The 19,674-nt window shown below is 40.7% G+C and overlaps 2 protein-coding genes across 4 annotated transcripts in view; both read left to right on the top strand.

Moving 5' to 3' along the window:
- TMED10 (transmembrane p24 trafficking protein 10) overlaps positions 1–3,613 on the top strand; it is a 44,160-nt gene extending 40,547 nt beyond the window's left edge. Inside the window, exon 5 of the mRNA XM_010382669.2 lies at positions 134–3,613. Within this exon, the coding sequence (XP_010380971.1) occupies positions 134–255 (122 nt within the window). The 3' untranslated portion in view covers positions 256–3,613. The remainder of the gene's footprint in view (positions 1–133) is intronic.
- Positions 3,614–8,346: 4,733 nt separating this feature from the next.
- Positions 8,347–19,674, top strand: part of NEK9 (NIMA related kinase 9) — a 45,272-nt gene continuing 33,944 nt past the window's right edge. For all 3 annotated transcript variants that reach the window (XM_010382667.2, XM_010382666.2, XM_010382665.2), the window contains exons 1-6: positions 8,347–8,724; positions 11,102–11,279; positions 14,142–14,197; positions 14,738–14,808; positions 16,691–16,796; positions 18,320–18,451. In XM_010382667.2, coding sequence (XP_010380969.1) covers positions 8,506–8,724; positions 11,102–11,279; positions 14,142–14,197; positions 14,738–14,808; positions 16,691–16,796; positions 18,320–18,451 — 762 coding nt within the window. In that variant the 5' untranslated portion in view covers positions 8,347–8,505. The remainder of the gene's footprint in view (positions 8,725–11,101; positions 11,280–14,141; positions 14,198–14,737; positions 14,809–16,690; positions 16,797–18,319; positions 18,452–19,674) is intronic.

Here is a 19,674-nt window from a genome sequence, read left to right as displayed (position 1 = left end):
TTATCTGAAATCCTACTATTAGACCTAGGGACAGAGTGAAGTTAATTAATTGCCTTTGCACCCCTCCCCTGCCATTGTTTAGCCAGCTGAGGAGGCTCACTCATTATGTTTACAATGTTTTTGTTTTTTTTAGAGTCAACAAACACTCGGGTCCTATACTTCAGCATCTTTTCAATGTTCTGCCTCATTGGACTAGCCACCTGGCAGGTCTTCTACCTACGACGCTTTTTCAAGGCCAAGAAGTTGATTGAGTAATGAATGAGGCATATTCTCCTCCCACCTTGTACCTCAGCCAGCAGAACATCGCTGGGACGTGCCTGGCCTAAGGCATCCTACCAACAGCACCATCAAGGCATGTTGGAGCTTTCTTGCCAGAACTAATCTCTTTTGGTGTGGGAGGACATGGGGTACCACCTACACCCAACAAGTCAATGAGGGACTTTTTAATTTGGTAGGATTTTGACTGGTTTTGCAACAATAGGTCTATTATTAGAGTCACCTATGACAAAAAAATAGGGGTTACCTAGATAATGCCAAAGTCAGCATTTGTCCTGGGTTCCCTTGTGTGATCTGTTTGGGGTATGTTTTCTTTTCTTCTCCCACTTGCTCAGCAGCTTGGGCTTCCATTCTAGTTCTTTTACCAAGATTTTTGTGTGACCATGTTGACTTCATTGGGATTGCCCTCTTTCAATTTCCTTATGAAAACACCCTTAACTTTCTCTTTACCCTTAGCTGAAATGTTTACGTAGGTTCTGGTGATACCTTTTCATGATTTTGTCTTAAAATGGTGATGGATGTGACACCTTATAAAAGTGAGCTTTGAACTGTAGATAACGCTTAAAGAAAATGTCATTTTAGACAATTAAAATATTTGTGCTTAACTGCTTGAACTTTTTTCGTGTATTTAATTATATGCAATATTATCACGTGTAGATTCATGTGACCACCATCACAAGAGACAGAACAGTTCTGTCACATGAATCCCTTCCACTGCCCTTTTATAGCCACAGCCACATCCCTTTCTTATACCCTCACCCCAACCTGTGGCTACCACTGTTCTGTCCTCCATCTCTGTAATTTTGTCATTTCAAAAATGTTGTGTGAACAGAATCATACAGAACGTAATCTTATGAGGTTGACTTTTTTTATTCAGCATAATTCCCTTGAAATCCATCCAAGTTGTTGCATGTATCAATAGTTTCTTCCTTTTTTTCTTTTAAAAATTTTTATATATTTAGGGGGTATAAGTACAGATTTCTTACATGCATATGTTGCATCGTGGTGAAGTCTGCGCAGTTCCTTTTGATTGCTGAGTAGTATTCCATGGTATGGATGTACCACAGTTTGCTTAACCATTCACCCACTAAAGGACATAAGAGTTGTTTTCAGTTTTTTGCCCTTACTAATAAAGCTGCTATGAACATTCATGTACAGGTTTTTATGTGAACATACATTTTCATTTTCTGGGATAAATGCTCAAAAGGGCATTGTTGGGTTGTATGGTAAACATGTATATTTTTGTAAGAAACTACCCTACTCTTTTTCCAGAGTGGCTGTACCTTTTACATACAGCCACTCATACAATTCATACAGCAATGTATGATTGATCCAGTTTCTTCACATCCTCACCAGCGTTTGGTATTACTATTTTTTATCTTAACCATTCACACAGATGTGTGTAATAACACCACATGTGGTTTTAATTTGCATTTTCCAATGGCTAATCATGTTGAGTATCTTTTCATGTGCTGATTTGCCATCTATGTATCCTCTTTGGTGAAATGTCTGTTCAGGTCTTTTGTCTATTTTCTATTTAGGTCATCTATTCTTTTTACTATTGAGTTTTGAGTTTTTTTTTTAATATATCCTAGATAAAATTCCTCTGTTAGATACGTGGTTGCTTGAATTTTTGACATAACTTATACCAAGGAAAAATAAATAAAATTTCCAACTCTTGCATGGCCAGTCACTTAATTCCTGTCCTTCGGTGTTCCATCTGGAGAATTAAGAGATACAATGTATAAAATAGACATCTAGGAGGGCCATTAAGACAGTAAATACTTAAAAATACATGTTAAGAATGCAAAGCCAATAATCACTGTAGGAGTATGAGGTGCCTAAGGGCCAAAACTAATGTAAATAAGAGAAAATGTGGATATAAATGACCATGTTTATAAATTTATGAAAAATGTTGTGACTTGAAATCTTTCCCACATCTCCCAAGAAAGTAGGTAGGAAATTATCCTTTCTGTAATCTCTTTTTAACCCTGCTGACTATTACAGGGCTTGTTTAATCACAGTCACAATAATTACATGTATCTTACAGTAAAGAAGCAGAATACTGGAGAACCTTGATGTGTTAACCTGGATAAAGTACAAAGGTAGAAGAGGGAATGAGTTATGTTGTTAAAAATCTCAGGCTATTGTGTTAATGTTCCTGCTACTATGAACTCAAACCGTTTTTCCCCCGTTTATCTTCCTCTCACGTGGCATAAAAGTAGTTCTGTCGTTAACTTGTACAACATTGCCATCTGCTGTTGAGAATTGGTAGGTACTGCTTCTGAGAACCTGGCTGCAGATCCTTAGCATAGGCAGCAAACATTGAAAGTCTATCTGTAGTATTACATATACTAAGTCACAGAGGATGCATCCAAGTAGAGAAAATAATATGTGGGTTAAGATCCATCCTGAAACTTTTTTTTTTTTCCCTGGGGGGACGGAGTCTTGCTGCGATGCCCAGGCTGGAGTGCAATGGCGCTATCTTGGCTCGCTGCAACCTTCACCTCCTAGGTTCAAGCAATTCTGCCTCAGCCTCCTGAGTAGCTGGGAATACAGGCGCACACCACCACGCCTGGCTAATTTTTATATTTTTAGTAGACAGAGTTTCACCATATTGGCCAGGCTGGTCTCGAACTCCTGACCTCAAGTGATCCGCCTGCTTCAGCCTCCCAAAGTGCTGGGATTATACGCGTGAGCCACCATGCCCATCCTCCATCTTTAAACTTTTAAATGTGAAATTCTATTACGTACCATTAGCCTAACAAGATTTTCTTTCCCATTTCTGACTGGTGCCTTTCCCCTTTTTAGGAGCAATGAAAGCTACTCTGTTAGTTATGTTCTTCTGATGTGACAAAATGTCAAGAAGATAGGAGAAGAGAATATTTTATGTTGTTGATGCTTTTGTTCCCAAGTGTGACCCTAAACTTAAGCTTTGTAGGAGATGACATTCTTTCATGTCCCTTCTCTTTACTCATGCCTATCAACTGGGACATTTTGTGCTTTTGGTTTAAAAGTTAATTGATATTATACCTTGGTTTTATCCAAAAAGTAAAAGTATTTGCCTTTGACAAAAGACTGACACAAGAGCAAATAAGCTTTAAAATCAGGGGTGTTATGTGCTTTCCTCCATTTTTGAGCATATTATCCAAAATGGTCTGTATGAGAATGATGCAGTTTAAGTGAGCCTTGTATACCATTGTCATGGACCCCTGTTATAAAGCCATTTTTCGGTTTGTTTGGGAAAGAGGCATACGGGATTTATACAGATTCACTTGTAAATGTTGGATTGGGGATTTTTGTGTAAATTTTCTCAAATAAAGGCTAGCAGAAACCATTTTAGGTGTACGTTCTGTTACTCTTGAGTACTTCTATGTCTGGATTGGCGATAATTCTTCCATATTTCTCCATTTTAAATTATGGCAAATGATACCTGATGAATTAGAGAAAAAATATTGTTACATTCTTCAGTTACTGCAGATCGATAGTTTATATGAGCTAGTAAAAGATTATATTTTTTGTATGTAATATATGTACATTTTATATATATATATAATTAAGAATCCTTAATTTTGCATCCTCAGACCAAATATGGTTCTGTAAGCTAGGCATTTTATTCTATCTTCTCTCTTTTGGAAACTGTTACTATTAGGTTCGCTCAAAAGCGATTGCGGTTTTTGCAATTAAAATTGCAACTACATAGAATCACTCCTACAGAAAGCCATCTCCCTTGCCTTTCATTCCTAAAAGCCTAAAACACCACCCCCCCCAATATATGACCCTTCAGGACTCACTTTTTAGGCCTATCATATCCAATGCAAAACCCCACTCCAGGAGGTAAAGGCCTTTTCTCCTCTCCTTTCACTTACAGTTGAACATTTTTCACAAAGCTTTCCAAGACCCAATATGAAGTGCTTTGCACACTGACTGGCTGGCCTCATATTTATCCTCTTATCTCTGTTCTCCCTCACATAAATTTTATTATGAATCCATAGTCTGTAAAGTAGTGGTTCCCATTATTTGGGTATAATTTTTTTTTCTTTTTTTTTCTTTTGAGACGGAGTTTCACTCTTGTTGCCCAGGCTGGAGTGCAATGGTGCCATTTTGGCTCACCACAACCTCTGCCTCCCGGGTTCAAGCAATTCTGCCTCAGCCTCCTGAGTAGCTGGGATTACAGGCATGCACCACCACGCCCAGCTAATTTTGTATTTTTAGCAGAGATGGAGTTTCACCATGTTGGCCAGGCTGGTCTTAAACTCCCAACCTCGTGATCCACCCACCTCAGCCTCACAAAGTGCTGGGATTACAGGCGTGAGCCACCACACCCAGCCCAATACATGCTTTATAAATCATTTATTCAGTCTGTTGCAGTGATGTCTCATATAATGTTGAGATGCATGTATAATTTTAAATTTTCTAGTATCACATTAAAGAAGTAAAAATAGGTAAAATTTGCTGATTCTCCAGCCTCCGAGTAGCTGGGATTACAGGAACATGCCACCACACCCAGGTAATTTTTATATTTTTAGTAGAGACGGGGTTTCACCATGTTGGCCAGGATGGTCTCGAACTCCTGACTTCGTGGTCTGCTCACCTCAGCCTTCCAGAGTGCTGGGATTATAGGCATGAGCCACCGCGCCCAGCCGAAAATTATTTTTAGTAGTATATTTAACCTAATATACCCAAAATATTATTTCAACATATAGTTAATATAAAAATGGTGGCCGGGCGCGGTGGCTGAAGCCTGTAATCCCAGCACTTTGGGAGGCCGAGACGGGCGGATCACGAGATGAGGAGATAGAGAGCATCCTGGCTAACACGGTGAAACCCCGTCTCTACTAAAAAAATACAAAAAACTAGCCGGGCGAGGTGGCGGGCGCCTGTAGTCCCAGCTACTCCGGAGGCTGAGGCAGGAGAATGGCGGGAACCCGGGAGGCAGAGCTTGCAGTGAGCTGAGATCTGGCCACTGAACTCCAGCCTGGGCGACAGAGCGAGACTCCGTCTCAAAAAAAAAAAAAAAAAAAAAAAAAAATATATATATATATATATATATATATATATGGTTAAGGAGATGTTTTGTATTCCACTTTTCATGTAAAATCTTGAAAATCCAGTGTGTACTTCAAGCTATACCACATCGATAGCTTAAAATTAGACTAGCCACAATTCAAGTGTTTAGTAGCTACATGTAGCTAGTGGCTACTGTGGCAGACAGTGAAGGGTATAAACTTGGGTTGGTCTTTGGTAGATTCTTTCATCTTGACAGTAACTCTATGGCCCCTGGGAATTTGCCATTCACAAATTGGAAACTTCTGCAAAATAGCATTCTAACCATTCACTTGTTAGAGTAAAATGTGGAAATAGTTTGGTTTCAGCCAAAGGTGCTTTAAAATTTTACACCTTGGCCAGGCGCAGTGGCTCACGCCTGTAATCCCAACATTTTGGCAGGCCAATCACTTGAGGTCAGGAGTTCGAGACCAGCCTGGCCAACATGGCAGAACCCCCCTCTCTACTAAAAATACGAAAATTAGCTGGGTGTGGTGGCAGATGCTTGTAATCTCAGCTACTCAGGAGGCTGAGGCATGAGAATCACTTGAACCTGGGAAGTGGAGGTTGCAGTGAGCTGAGATCATGCCACTGCAGTCAGCCTGGGTGCAGAGTGAGACTGTCTCCAAAAAAAAAAAAAAAGTTATACCATTAGAATAAATGTTGACTATTTTTGAACTTATGAATATTCAAAGGTAAGACAATTAGTTTCAGTTAGATCCAGTATAATGAAGAATTCAGCAGGAATGTCTCTGCTCTGTAATAGGACATGTTTCTTCTAAGCTTATAGTATCCATGCATTATCATTAGAACAATTCAGTTTCAGGCCAACCAAGTTATAGAAAACTAGTTCCTTGTTGCAAAGGTGCCAGAAAAAAATAAATTTTTAAAGCTTAGGCTGAAATCTATTCAGCCTCTTTGAAAGTCAACATTCCCAATTTTAAGTATTTTTTTTTCCCATTCAACTGAGAAACTATTGAGCATCTTTTCTGTTTAACAGATTAACCAAGAATAACAAAATTAACAGTTAATAGAATTAACAGATTTAAGCCAAACTAAACTCGAGTTTATCTAGATAAACAAGAGGCAATACCTATCCTCAAAGTGCCTTCTAATTAATAGGAGGATGTAGATGGAATGGCCTTTGCCTGGAATGATGTCTCTAGTTTATTTAGCCACCATTGGACTTAACATTTTAGATATTCCTCCAGGGAGCCTGCACTCACACAGCAAGTTTGGCTTGGACAGATGCCCCTCCTAAATGCCTTTCTAGAATCTTGCACTTTAATAGCCCTTATACAAACAGTTTTAATTGTCTGGTGGTTTTCTGTTACATGAATTGTAAGCCCTCTTAAAGTAGAAACTTTTCATAAATCCATATGACACAATTTATTTTTATGTATTTATTTGAGACAGGTTCTCGCTCTGTTACCCAGGCTCAAGTGCAGTGGCATGATCTTGGCTCACTACAACCTCCGCCTCCCCGGTTCAAGCAATTCTTGTGCCTCAGCGTCCCAAGTAGCTGGGATTATAGGCATGTGCACACCCGCTAATTTTTGTGTTTTTAGTGGAGACGGGGTTTCACCATGTGGGCCAGGCTGGAATCGAACTCCAGGCTTCAAGTGATCAACCCACCTCGGCCTCCCAAAGTGCTGGGATTACAGGCATGAGCCACCACGCCCGGCTAGTCACATGGCTTTCTCTTAGCCCCATCACATCCTGCTTTTTCAGATTGCTGGGTTCAACCTGCCAGCTCCCTCTTACTAGGTCTGTCACATTAAGCAGGTAACTTAGGTGACTCTGTTTCTGTAAAATGGGAATGTTAGGATAATACATAATACATAGTATAATACATAATAATGTGGGATATTACGTGAAAAACCTTTAGCATAGTACCCAGAACATAACACTCAATAAATGTTAGCTGTTATGTCTGTGATGTAGACCATATTCTCACAACTTTATAGAGTTCAAAAACAAGCTTGGAGATGAGAAGTTGCCCAAGGTCACATAACTGATGGAACACCTATTGTTCACCGTATTGCTGCTTTCCTACTTGATGGTAGGGAGCATGTTATTGCAGATCTCCTGTTCCCAAACAGTGCATGGCACCGAATGCTCAATGTTTCATGAGATCATATGGTCAAAGATCTGGAAAAATCTGAATACACTGAACCTGGAAAAAGACGGGGGAGAAGGAAAGTGTCGGGAGAGTTGACTTAAAATATTTTTGGAGTTGTGTAGAAGAGGGAGGGACTTAGGATGGCTCTGGGAGAAAGAACTGGAACCAGGGACTGAGATGACAGGAGGCGGACATTTAGGCTGTCTATATTACTCTTTTTTTGTTTTGTTTTGAGACAAAGTCTCGCTCTGTCATCCAGGCTGGAGTGTAGTGGCGCGATCTCGGCTCACTACAACCTCCTCCTTCCGGATTCAATTGATTCTCCAGCCGCAGCCTCTCAAGTAGCTGGGATTACAGGTGCCTGCCACCACGCCTGGCTAATTTTTGTATTTTTATAGAGACGTGGTTTCACCAGTTGGCCAGGCTGGTCTCAAACGCCTGACCTCAGGTGATCCGCCCGCCTCGGCCTCCTAACATGCTGAGATTACAGGCGTGAGCCACCTTGTCCGGCCATATTATCTTTACTATACTATCTTTCTAAAAAAGAATGCTGTCCAGCGTTGGAAGGGGAAAGAAGGTGTACACTGGGAATGCTTCCCCAATCACCCTCTTGTCACAGACCTCACGTCAGGATGAGACTGGACGACCTCTGAACCTCGAAGTTGTATGGGGACCGGACCAGAGAGGCAGAGGAGGGTAAACAGACCCGAGAGGCCGTACTGTCAGTGATGCCCTTGTTCCCGTGGGAGCCCTTCGGTTCCACGCAGTTCCTACCACGCGCCCGCCAATCCCAGCCCGAAGCCTCACTTTGCACGCCTTCCCCGAAAGCGGGAAGCCTTGGCCGCTGGACTAGCCAAGCGGGCAAGCAAACGCGGAGGAAACTCAACCGGGCCGGAAACACAGAGAACTGCTTCCGGGTCAGGGGGCAGGAGCCACCATGGAGTTTCGCGGGGTTGCTGGGCTGACGGATCCGCGGGCCGGCATCTGAAGCGAGCGGGACGCAGCGCGGCCAGCGCCTCTGGGCATACGCAGGCCGGTCCCGAAGGCCCGCGGCCGCCGCCATGTCGGTGCTGGGCGAGTACGAACGACACTGCGATTCCATCAACTCGGACTTTGGGAGCGAGTCCGGGGGTTGCGGGGACTCGAGTCCGGGGCCTAGCGCCAGTCAGGGGCCGCGAGCTGGCGGCGGCGCGGCGGAGCAGGAGGAGCTGCACTACATCCCCATCCGCGTCCTGGGCCGCGGCGCCTTCGGGGAAGCCACGCTGTACCGCCGCACCGAGGTAGCGGCCCTCGGCACCGGCCGTCCTGTCTGGCGCTGTCGGGTCGCCCCGAGTCCCTTTTTCCCGGCCCCGCTTTCTCAGCGTCGTGAACTTAGTGCTTTAGGCGCCCACAGGATATATGTCTCAGGGTCTTCACCACTCTTCCCATTCATCGGCACTAGAAATTAGCAAGATCATTGGTTTGACTAGTCATTTTTGATTGGCCTAAGTCACCTAACCGTCTCTGAGCTTTAGCTTCCCCATCTGGAAAATGGGCTTACTGATAATACCTGGAAATCATCCTTTTTTTTTTTTTAAGATTATCTTGAGAATGAAACGAAGGCGCTTATTCTGTAAATTAAAGTGGTATACGAATGTGAGGTATTGCCAAAACTTCTTTCCCCTCATGCTGTATATATAGTTCTCCAAGGTCGGGGTGAGGAGGACGGGCATAGCTTCAAAATCCCCACACCGGTGGCACCTCCGTAGTTTTTGTTATTATCTTTAAGTTCAGCAGTGATCACTCAGTTGGAAGCTTTTCTTGAAGCTCATTGGGAAGATCTTTGTGTGTTGGTTCTTTATCAGTGTTTATCCTACAGGGTTTATGCATGGGAAATACTCTGTTGGTATATTCTGAGCCATTAGTTCTTAATTTGGGGGGCACAAGGACCCCTTTGAGAACCTAACATAAGCAAAGTAATCTTACCCCCCCCCCATCAACACATTTGCACATATGCACATCCTTTGGAGAGATCCATGGATCACGGAATCCCAAGTTAAGAATATATACTGGTGTAAACCCCTGCAGTGATGATTCTACTTCCAAAAACTAACGATATACTGGTTTTGATCATAAAATCTTACTTTAGGGTAAACATTTAATGAGAACTTGCTGGGGTTGCTGAAAGTGATTCATCCATCTGCAGTTCTGGTGTGTGTTCCAAGCCAGCATACTTTTAAGGCTGAAAGATGGAGAAGGAGAGAAGTGGTTGCAAGAGAATATTTTTAAGTGTTCTTTTTTATCCTGATGCCACGTTAATGTATGATGTTAGAGTTAGTTATTCTTAGTAGTCTGTTTTCTTTTTTGCACCCAAAATGAGAAAGAGGAGATAAGGATTGTTATTTCTATGTTTTAGTTAGAGAAACTAAGACAGTATACTTAAGTGACTTGCTCACTTAAGTTATAAGTAAATCTTGGACTAGAACTAAAGTCTCACATCTTGCCCATTGCCTTTTTATTATTATCCTGTTGAACTTGATTACTGGGTTTGTTTTGAGTTAAATTTGATTACACTTCTCAAAAATTGCATAGCGTTATCCATATCACCAAATATTTATTAGATCTATGAATTTACAGAAGTTCAGAAGCACTCTTTTCCTCTAGAAGCTTATATTTCAATAGGAAAATAAGTTGGCCATTGTTAGTAAACACATAGCATTAAGTTGTATGTGTAGAGATATGAAAAGAATGGACAAATATTTCAGTGTATGGGGTCTAAAAATTAAAGGCATGGTTACAGTAAAAGGTTCATCAGAGTCTTTCCAAAAACATTGTAAAGGCTTGGCAGAGGCATTCAAAAGGATGGGGAGGGTTACATTGGTGGAGATGCTCCTGGGCTAGGAAGCAGTGTCAGCAAAATATGAGGCCAGGCACAGTGGCTCATGCCTGTAATCCCAACACCTGGGAGGCCAAGGTGGTCAGGTCGCTTGAGGCCAGGAGTTCTAGACCAGCCTGGGCAACACAGTGATACCCCATCTCTTAAAAAAAAAAAAAATTTAGCTGAGTGTGGCAGTGCATGCCTGTAGTCCTAACTAAAAAGATGGTAGACATCAGGAGCTACAGGTAAGTTTTCAGGAATGGAAGAAAATGTGATACATAAAAGTGTGAGAGATTATAGAGTTGCAAAAGGGGGCATGACTTATCCAGAAAGGGTAAGTCTAAATTTATAAAACTAGGGAAGTCTAAATTTATAAAACTAGAGGCAAGTTTAGTATTTTCATTTTAGAAGCTGTGACCGACTATAGGTAATTGCTCCCCAGTTCTCTACCTCTCCAGTATTCTTGCCCTGCCATAATCACCATCATGATTAGCAGCCTGTCATAGTATCCTCAATAGAATCTTTTTGAGACCTATGCCCAGCCCATATTTTTACCTGGAACTGACATCATGCAAATTGAGTGTGACAACGACGTCATAATGCTTTACTTCCCCTGTCCTGCAATAAATTATAATGATAAATTGTACACATAACCTTTAAAGTCTGTTAAAAAGAAAAAATAAGAGGAGTCAGTCTCTGCCCCTCTTAGGTAGTTTTGCTTCTAGGCTTACAGAGCTAGGTGTGGATTCATTTGCTGCCAGGCAAGAGGAAAAGCACAATACCTCTGTTACTGTGTTTAGGATGACTCACTGGTTGTGTGGAAGGAAGTGGATTTGACCCGGCTGTCTGAGAAGGAACGTCGTGATGCCTTGAATGAGATTGTTATTCTGGCACTGCTGCAGCATGACAACATTATTGCCTACTACAATCACTTCATGGACAATACCACCCTGCTGATTGAGCTGGAATATTGTAATGGTAAGATAGAGTTCAGTGGGACTTTCTCCAGCAAGACTTTCGTAGATTCATAGTTACCTTGAGGAGAAGAATATAAGAAGAGACATACAGTGATAAAAACTTTAAATGAATGTCTAGAGTTTAAGAGAAACTTTTCAGGCCTTGGAGAATTTTGAATTGGTTAACGAAATAAGGAGAGGGATTTTTCCCCTGCATACCCAAATTTTCTCTTGTGATTATAGTTCCATTTTCAAACTATCTTTTCTTCGGTTGGATTTTACATTTATTTTTCAAGGTTTTTTTTCATGAAATGACATTAGTTAACCAGAGTGTGGCTTGGCAGCACTTGATACAGTATTTAATAATATCTTATAGGTGATATTTATTTATATTGTCTTCAGCTAAAGCTATTCTATTGAAAAGTAGTGCAAAGATCATAACTGAGTGAAAGTGATATATGGTAAAGCATGGCCCTATTTATCTGGTCCCTGATTTCTTCAGATCATTTTGCTCGTAAGATAGCAGTATAGCCTAGTTGTTAAAGAAAATAGACTCTAAACCCAAGTTTGTCTACTTTCTAGCTCTATAACCTTGGCAAGAAACTTAACTTCCCTGTGCCTCAGTTTCCTCACTTTATTTTTATTTATTTATTTTTTTGAGACGAAGTTTTACTCTTGTTGCCCAGGCTGGAGTGTAATGGTGCCATCTTTGCTCACGACAATCTCCGCCTCCTGGGTTCAAATGATTCTCCTGCCTCAGCCTCCTGAGTAGCTGGGATTACAGGCATGCGCCACCACGCCCAGCTAATTTTTGTAGTTTTAGTAGAGACAGGGTTTTGCCATGTTGGCCAGGCTCGTCTCTAACTCCTGACCTCAGGTGATCCACCCACCTCTGCCTCCCAAAGTACTGGGATTACAGGCTTAAGCCACTGCACCCAGCAGTTTCCTCATTTTAAAATGAGTTTGTTGGCCAGGGACAGTGGTGCACGCCTGTAATTCCAGCACTTTGGGAAACCAAGACAGGCAGATCATTTGAGCATAAGAGTTCGAGGAAGGCCTAGGCAACATAGTAAAACCCTGTTGCTACCAAAAATGCAAAAAATTAGCTGGGTGTGGTGGTATGCACCTGTAGTCACAGCGACTTGGGAGGCTGAGGAGGGAGGATGGCTTGAGACAGGGAGGCAGAAGTTGCAGTGAGCTCAGACCACTGCACTCCAGCTTCGGCGATGGAGCCAGACCCTGTCTCAAAAAAAAAAAAAAAAAGGCTGGGCATGGTGGCTCACGCCTGTAATCCCAATGCTTTGGGAGACTGAGTTGGGCTGATCACGAGGTCAGGAGATCGAGACCATCCTGGCCAACATGGTGAAACTCTGTCTCTACTAAAAATAACAAAAATTAGCTGCACATGGTGGCGCGTGCCTGTAATCCCAGCTACTGGGGAGGCTGAGTCAGGAGAATCGCTTGAACCAGGGAGTTGGAGGTTGCAGTGAGTGGAGATCACGCCACTACAGCCTGGTGACAGCGAAACTCCATCTCAAAAAAAAAAGTTTGTTGATAACAGTACCTACTTTCTAGGATTGTTATATTACATGCATAGTACTTGGTAGGTAGAAAGTGTTTGCTACATACTGTACTAGCTGTTAATCATCTTATTGCACAAGAGAACCTCCAAAGCCCTTTTCTGAACTGCATGCTAAAGAGGTCCCAGCATGTTCGTCCCTTATAACTTTCTTGTATAAACTCTTGTATATTATGATCATTGGTTATCAATGCCATGTACAAGATTCTGTTAAAAATTTTCAAAGTAGCAGAAGCCCTAGGAAGTTAACTTCTTTTGTGATTAGGAAGAACTGGAACAAATGATACATTTGTTGAAACTGAGTTACTAAGTTGCAGGGGAAAAGAAGTTGTAAAAACTTACCCAGGGCTAAAGTGTAAGTTACAGTTGCAGGTGGGATGTAAGATGAACCGTGATTACTTGAGGTCTGTATTACTAGATAAAGGAAAGAGAGAAGTAAATTCACACTTATTCCACAGGAAGGAATTAGTAAAGAGAGTAATGATAGGAAACAGTCTAGGGGTAGACCCTAAATTTTGGGAAATTTTTTGGTGTGAAGTAGAAAATTTGTCAATATATACCCTATAAATACAAAACATTGTATCACAGGTGTAATCCAATTTTTTTCTTTTTTTCCTGAGATAGACTCTCAACTGTCACCCAGCCTGGAGTGCAGTGGTGCGATCTCAGCTCACTGCAACCTCCGCCTGCCAGGCTCAGGCGATCCTCCCACCTCAGCCTCCTGATTAGTTGGGACCACAGGCACGTGCCCTCACACCTGGCTAATTTTTTGTATTTTTGGTAGAGATAGGGTTTTGCCGTGTTGCCCAGGCTGGTCTTGAATTCCCAAACCCAAACGATTCGCCCACCTCAGCCTCCCAAAGTTGTGGGATTATAGTCCTGAGCCACTGTGCCCGCCTAATCCAAATGTTATAGTAGTCACAACTGGGAGAGTTGTTACAAAAATATTATTTTGTAACAACTTAAGAGTTGTTCTAAGTTCTTAAAGGAGAGTTCTAGAAAAGAAATCTGATTTTGAATATACTTGTTGGGAACAACAAGAATGGTCTTTACTTACATCTTTTCTTAAAATGTCTTTTTTTTTATTAAGCCTCTTGTGTTAGGGAGATCTTTGAAGAATATTTCTGATGCAGTCCTTGAGAGATGGGAAGAGTTTTGTGCCCACGTGAAAAGTCAAAAGAAGTAGTTGCCTATGGAGAGAAAGCGGAATCCTTCATTTCCTTGTGTCACCTAAAAAACCCTGTAACAGGAGCCAAGCTTTGATCTGTATTAAGCAATTCAAACCTGTGTCTTGTTTAATTGCAGGAGGGAACCTGTATGACAAAATCCTTCGTCAGAAGGACAAGTTGTTTGAGGAAGAGGTAATTCATATTTCTATGGAAGGAAGTTAGAATTGTAGTGTTGTAATTCTTGCATTCTAGTTCTGTATTTACTCTTCCAATAATGAAGAGTGTTTTTTTCCTTTTGTTCAGACTCCTTCCAGGCTCTGATATTCATGAGAAAGGAAACCTCTAACAAGGAAGCTGTCTATAGCTGCTTCCTAAACGTTTTACCTCCACATCATGATTCTCTGTGGGCTTTCTTTCCTGGTTCTATTACTGCATACTGGTATGCCCAGTTTTCTATAACTTTGCATTCTTCCTGAGTTTTTCCACATGTCTGCTTTACCATACTATATATTATAATGACATTGGAACGATTTTATGAGGAACCTGTTTTTTGTGTTTTTTTACCCCTTCACTTTTCTTTGCCTACTCAACCTGCAAAGAAGAGATGTCAGGTCATGTTGAATCATAACTTCTGGTTGCAGCTTTCTTTGTTTTGTTTGTTTGTGTATGTGTGTGTATTTACTTAAATGGAACTTTTCGTTTCTAATCCAAATATTTATTTTTTCTCTGCAGATGGTGGTGTGGTACCTATTTCAGATTGTTTCAGCAGTGAGCTGTATCCATAAAGCTGGAATCCTTCATAGGTAAAAAGTAAAAAAATTTATGGATGGATTCTTTTCTACCAATTCAGCCCCTACCCTGGATACCCCCCAACAACACTTTTATTTTCTTGATTAAGCAGCCAAGAGTTTTTCCATTTATATCATTAGGAAAGGAAAATAATGAGGAATATTATTTTCACTCCCTGAAGTTAAACCATGTTTATGATCTAGGAAGAATCTCCTCAGTAGCCAAGTACTACTTAGTCATTTTATAGACAAAAATTTTAGAATTCAGTTTGTTAATTCATCAGTAAAGCCTAGAAAGCACTATGAGAAGTAGTATTTGGTAAGAATTCACAGCAGTAATAATTGGCAATTCTTTTTAATTCTATAATTAAGCACTTTTAATTTAAATAAAAATCTCTTCACTTTGTACAATTAATTGTACAAATTTACCAGATCTTTAAAAACAAGCACATTTCCATTCATTTCTAGCTATAGAAGAGAACCATCTCAGTAACATTTTCACATCATTATGCCCTTCTTAAGTGAGTCATTGACTGGTGCCAGAGATTAATTATAATACACTAAGATTTCTTTTTTTATTGGTTTGTTCATTCAGTTAACATATATTTCTGGATAGCTATTGAATGGCTTCTGTTGCATGTTGTTATTTTCTTTTTAAAAGTAACAAAGTATATTGTTCTGGTTTATTTGCATCTTTCAATAAGGAAGCCATAGTGAACCAGGCACAGTTCATTTTGTTTTACATATGGTCAATTAATCTTTAGAAAAATAGCCTGTGATTTTATTTAGATGACTAAATGGCCTAATCATATTGTTGTGGGGACATGTAGGCCTCTTCTCTTGCCTTAACAGATTATTTGAAACTTTGACACCAACCAAGTTAGTTAAAGTTGCCTTGATATCATTTAATTCAAGGCATAAGTGTTAGTTGAAGAGCTGTGGTATCTTATGGGAATTATGGTTACCTAGAGCACCATTTTCCTCGTCTGACCCTCTCAACTTTTCCTAATAGCTTCAGTAGTATGGGAGATATTTCTATGCTGTGAAGTCCTAGAGGATGAAGTTAATTCTCTGCCTTCACTCCTTTAAAGTCCCCACTTCAAGCTAGGCGCAGTGGCTCAAGCCTGTAATCCCAGCACTTTGGGAGGCCGAGACGGGCAGATCACGAGGTCAGGAGATCGAGACCATCCTGGCTAACACGGTAAAACCCCGTCTCTACTAAAAACTACAAAAAAACTAGCCAGGCAAGGTGGCGGGCGCCTGTAGTCCCAGCTACTCGGGAGGCTGAGGCAGGAGAATGGCGTGAACCCGGGAGGCGGAGCTTGCAGTGAGCCGAGATCGCGCCACTGCATTCCAGCCTGGGTGACAGAGCGAGACTCCGTCTCAAAAAAAAATAAAAATAAAAAATAAAGTCCCCACTTCAGTGTTAAACAGCATGTGAAAGTGATGACCACTGTGCGATGTTTAGGACAGAATATGAGCAATGGTAACACTCTTTTTGTATTTTATTTTAGTTTTTGAGACAGGGTCTCACCCTGTTGCCCAGGCTGGAATGTAGTGGTGCAGTCATGACTCACTGCAGCCTCAGCCTCCTGAGCTTAACTGATTCTCAGGTGCTTTAGCCTCCCGAGAAGCTAGGACTACAAGTGTTTGCTACCACTCCTGACTAATTCATTTTTTGTAGAGATGGGGTCCTACTATGTTGCCCAGGCTGGTCTAGAACTCCTGGCCTCAAGCAATCCTCCTGCCTTGCCCTCCCAAAGTGCTGAGATTACAGATGTGAGCCACTGCACCCGGCCCACACTCATTTTTATTCTGTGATAATCCTGGGCAAGATGGGGGATGAAATAAAACAATTATCTGTGTGAACTTAATTTGCAGCATCTTTTTTTTTCAGAGATATAAAGACATTAAATATTTTTCTGACCAAGGCAAACCTGATAAAACTTGGAGATTATGGCCTAGCAAAGAAACTTAATTCTGAGTATTCCATGGCTGAGACGGTATGTGTTGCCCTTGTCTTAATTTTTATTTTCTTTTCTAGTACTGTGAAATATAACTATACTCCCTAAATCTTGCATACTTTTCTCAATATTCTTTCAAGTTTTCCATACTTTTAATGCATGTCTTCAGAAGTCTTTTTCCTGGGCCCACTAGCAGGCATTTAAGTCATTGCCCACGTTACAGCTCTGACCTCATAACCTTTTTCCAATACTGATTAGGGACTTAATCTAAAAGCAACAAAATGCTTTACTGTTTTGTCCAGGTTAGGGTCTTTAGTAGATTTCACTTTATCTCTTATTTAATGTTTGAGCTCAAAGTGTTAGACATCTCTTTTTGTTTTTCCTTTGAATGCTTCTGGTTCAAAGAGAACCCCTATATCACAAGTGAAGGCTGATGCTCAGAGAACAATCTATTCTTTAATATTATACACAGTCTGAACTGCACAGGGTTCCCCTCTCACGTGATTTTGAGAAAGATCATTGGTAAAGAGTAGACATAAGTTGATCTTTGGGACAGTAATCTTATCCTTTTAGGAATTATAAAACCCTGTTATTATTCTTCTAGTTTCACAATGCTCTATCCTTAAAAGAACTTGAAAACTGATTTTGGCCAATAATTTTTTTTTTTTTTTTTTTTTTTTTTTTAATAATGTCAAGATTTGTCTGCAAGCAATTTAGATGTTTAGGGTTTGGAGTCTCTGCTTCAGGGACTCAGATGTTTCTATGATGGAGGCCAAAGTGAGCTTCTGAAGAAGCAATCATGTCTTTATATGGATTTTTCTCATGAAGAACAATCTGATAAAACCAAGACTTGACTTTTTTTAGCTAGTTAAATGCAAAGAAGGAATGATATGAAAATTTATAAAAGCCATGTAAGCCATCTGAAATTTGCTTTCCTTTGCTGATTAAAGCTGACTATGAGTTTTATTAGAGCTGCTAGGGCCTTCATTATATCTCATCTTGGGAGAGGCATGACTTCTTAGGACATTTTTATTTCCAAGTTTATTTTTCAAGTGAGAAAATCTTTTTCAAATTCAAAAGAAATTCACTAGTTGCGTTAGCGTAACAGATGTCAAATTGGGGCATTTTAAAAGTTTCATTACGTGTATTTTAGTTAGAACATCTAATTCCATCATTCAGTTACCATCTCCCCACTGCCAGTGTTTGGGTTTTTTTCCCATTGGTGAACTTTTACTAAGTATGTCTTTTAAGTATGTGTAAAGTCTTTGGCAGGCCTTCAACGCCTGAAGCCTCTGTGATCTAGGAATCACACAGCTATTGAGCTCCTCAAGTTACCACAGTTCCTTGATCATGGAGATTGTCCCTTTATAATTGACCCAAGAGATTTGATATAAGATTTCTTTCCATAGTGGCATCATCTCATAAAAACCATTTTGGAATCTGCTGATGAATATTTTATGGTTGTTATCACTAGTTCCTGGGAAATTTAGTTAAGCTGTTGAAATGTTAACATAGTTACCTCAGAAAAGAAATTATTCTTTGATTGTTTCTTTGTTGCTCAGCTTGTGGGAACCCCATATTACATGTCTCCAGAGCTCTGTCAAGGAGTAAAGTACAATTTCAAGTCTGATATCTGGGCAGTAGGCTGTGTCATTTTTGAACTCCTTACCTTGAAGAGGACGTTTGATGCTACAGTAAGTTGGCATATTATCCCCATATTGCATTTAGCAGATTGCAAATGGTACAGCCTGACTAAGCAGATCAACTCTATTCCCAGGCTTCGGATTTCTGGCAAAAATAACCTGTATTCAGGTATAAGATTAGTAATCTGTTATTAAAATGCTATAGACCCAGCCAGACGCAGTGGCTCATGCCTGTAATCCCAGCATTTTGGGAGGCCAAGGTGGGTGGATCACTTGAGGTCACCCTGGCCAACATGGTGAAGCCCCATCTCCATTAAAAATACAAAACTTAGCTGGGTGTGGTGGCGTGCCCCTGTAATCCCAGCTACTCGAGAGGCTGAGGCACAAAAATTGCTTGAACCCCAGGATGTGGAGGTTGCAGTGAGCCAAGATTGTACCACTGTACTCCAGCCTGGGCAACAGAGCAAGACCCTGTCTCAAAAAAAAAATTAAATTAAATTAAATTTAAAAGTTCATCTCTTAAAAGCAAAAAATGGAACATGATGGTTCACTTTTTCAAGCAGTAGGAATTGGAACATTATTAACAGCAGCCAGATGATCATGCAACTACTGCATCACTTTCTTGGAAATGTGTAAAAGGATGCAAATCTAGTGAACAGAATGGAAGGGAGCAAAAGACAATTGTTTTATCTGGGTCTCACTCTGTTGCCCAGGAGTGCAGTGTCGTGATCATAGCTCACTGCAGTCTCAAATTCCTGTGCTCCAGCAGTCATCCTGCCTCAGTTCCTGAGTAGTTCGAACTACAGGCATGCCTCACCACCCCTGGCTATTTTTTGTAGAGATGGGTTCTCACTATGTTACCCAGGCTGGTTTCAAAATCCTGGCCTCAAGTGATCCTCCTGCCTCAGCCTATGCTAGGATTACAGGTGTGAGCCCCCATGCCCAGCATATTTAGGCCTTTTCCTAAATTGTTACTTTTTTATGCCTTTATTCTATCTTTGTAAACACTTCTGACATAGCACCAGTATCACTTTATTGTACTTAACTTTTTTTATATAGCTGTGGTTTTGCCAGGTAATCTAAAACCCTTCCAAATGTTTGCTTTATTTTCTACAATACCTAACACATTGTGGGTGTTAAAAATATTCATTAACTAGAGAAAAAAAAAGTTTATCTGTTAAAAAATAAAGATTGTCATTGCTTTATAGACAATGAATCCCTTTAAGTCTTTTTTTCTTTTTTTAAGTAAGTTAAAGTACAACCTTATATAAAGC

Source organism: Rhinopithecus roxellana, chromosome 5 (assembly GCF_007565055.1).
Source record: "Rhinopithecus roxellana isolate Shanxi Qingling chromosome 5, ASM756505v1, whole genome shotgun sequence".
Lineage (NCBI taxonomy): Eukaryota > Metazoa > Chordata > Mammalia > Primates > Cercopithecidae > Rhinopithecus > Rhinopithecus roxellana.
Note: the sequence above shows the minus strand (reverse complement) of the source record. Positions and strands in the feature narration are given on the sequence as shown.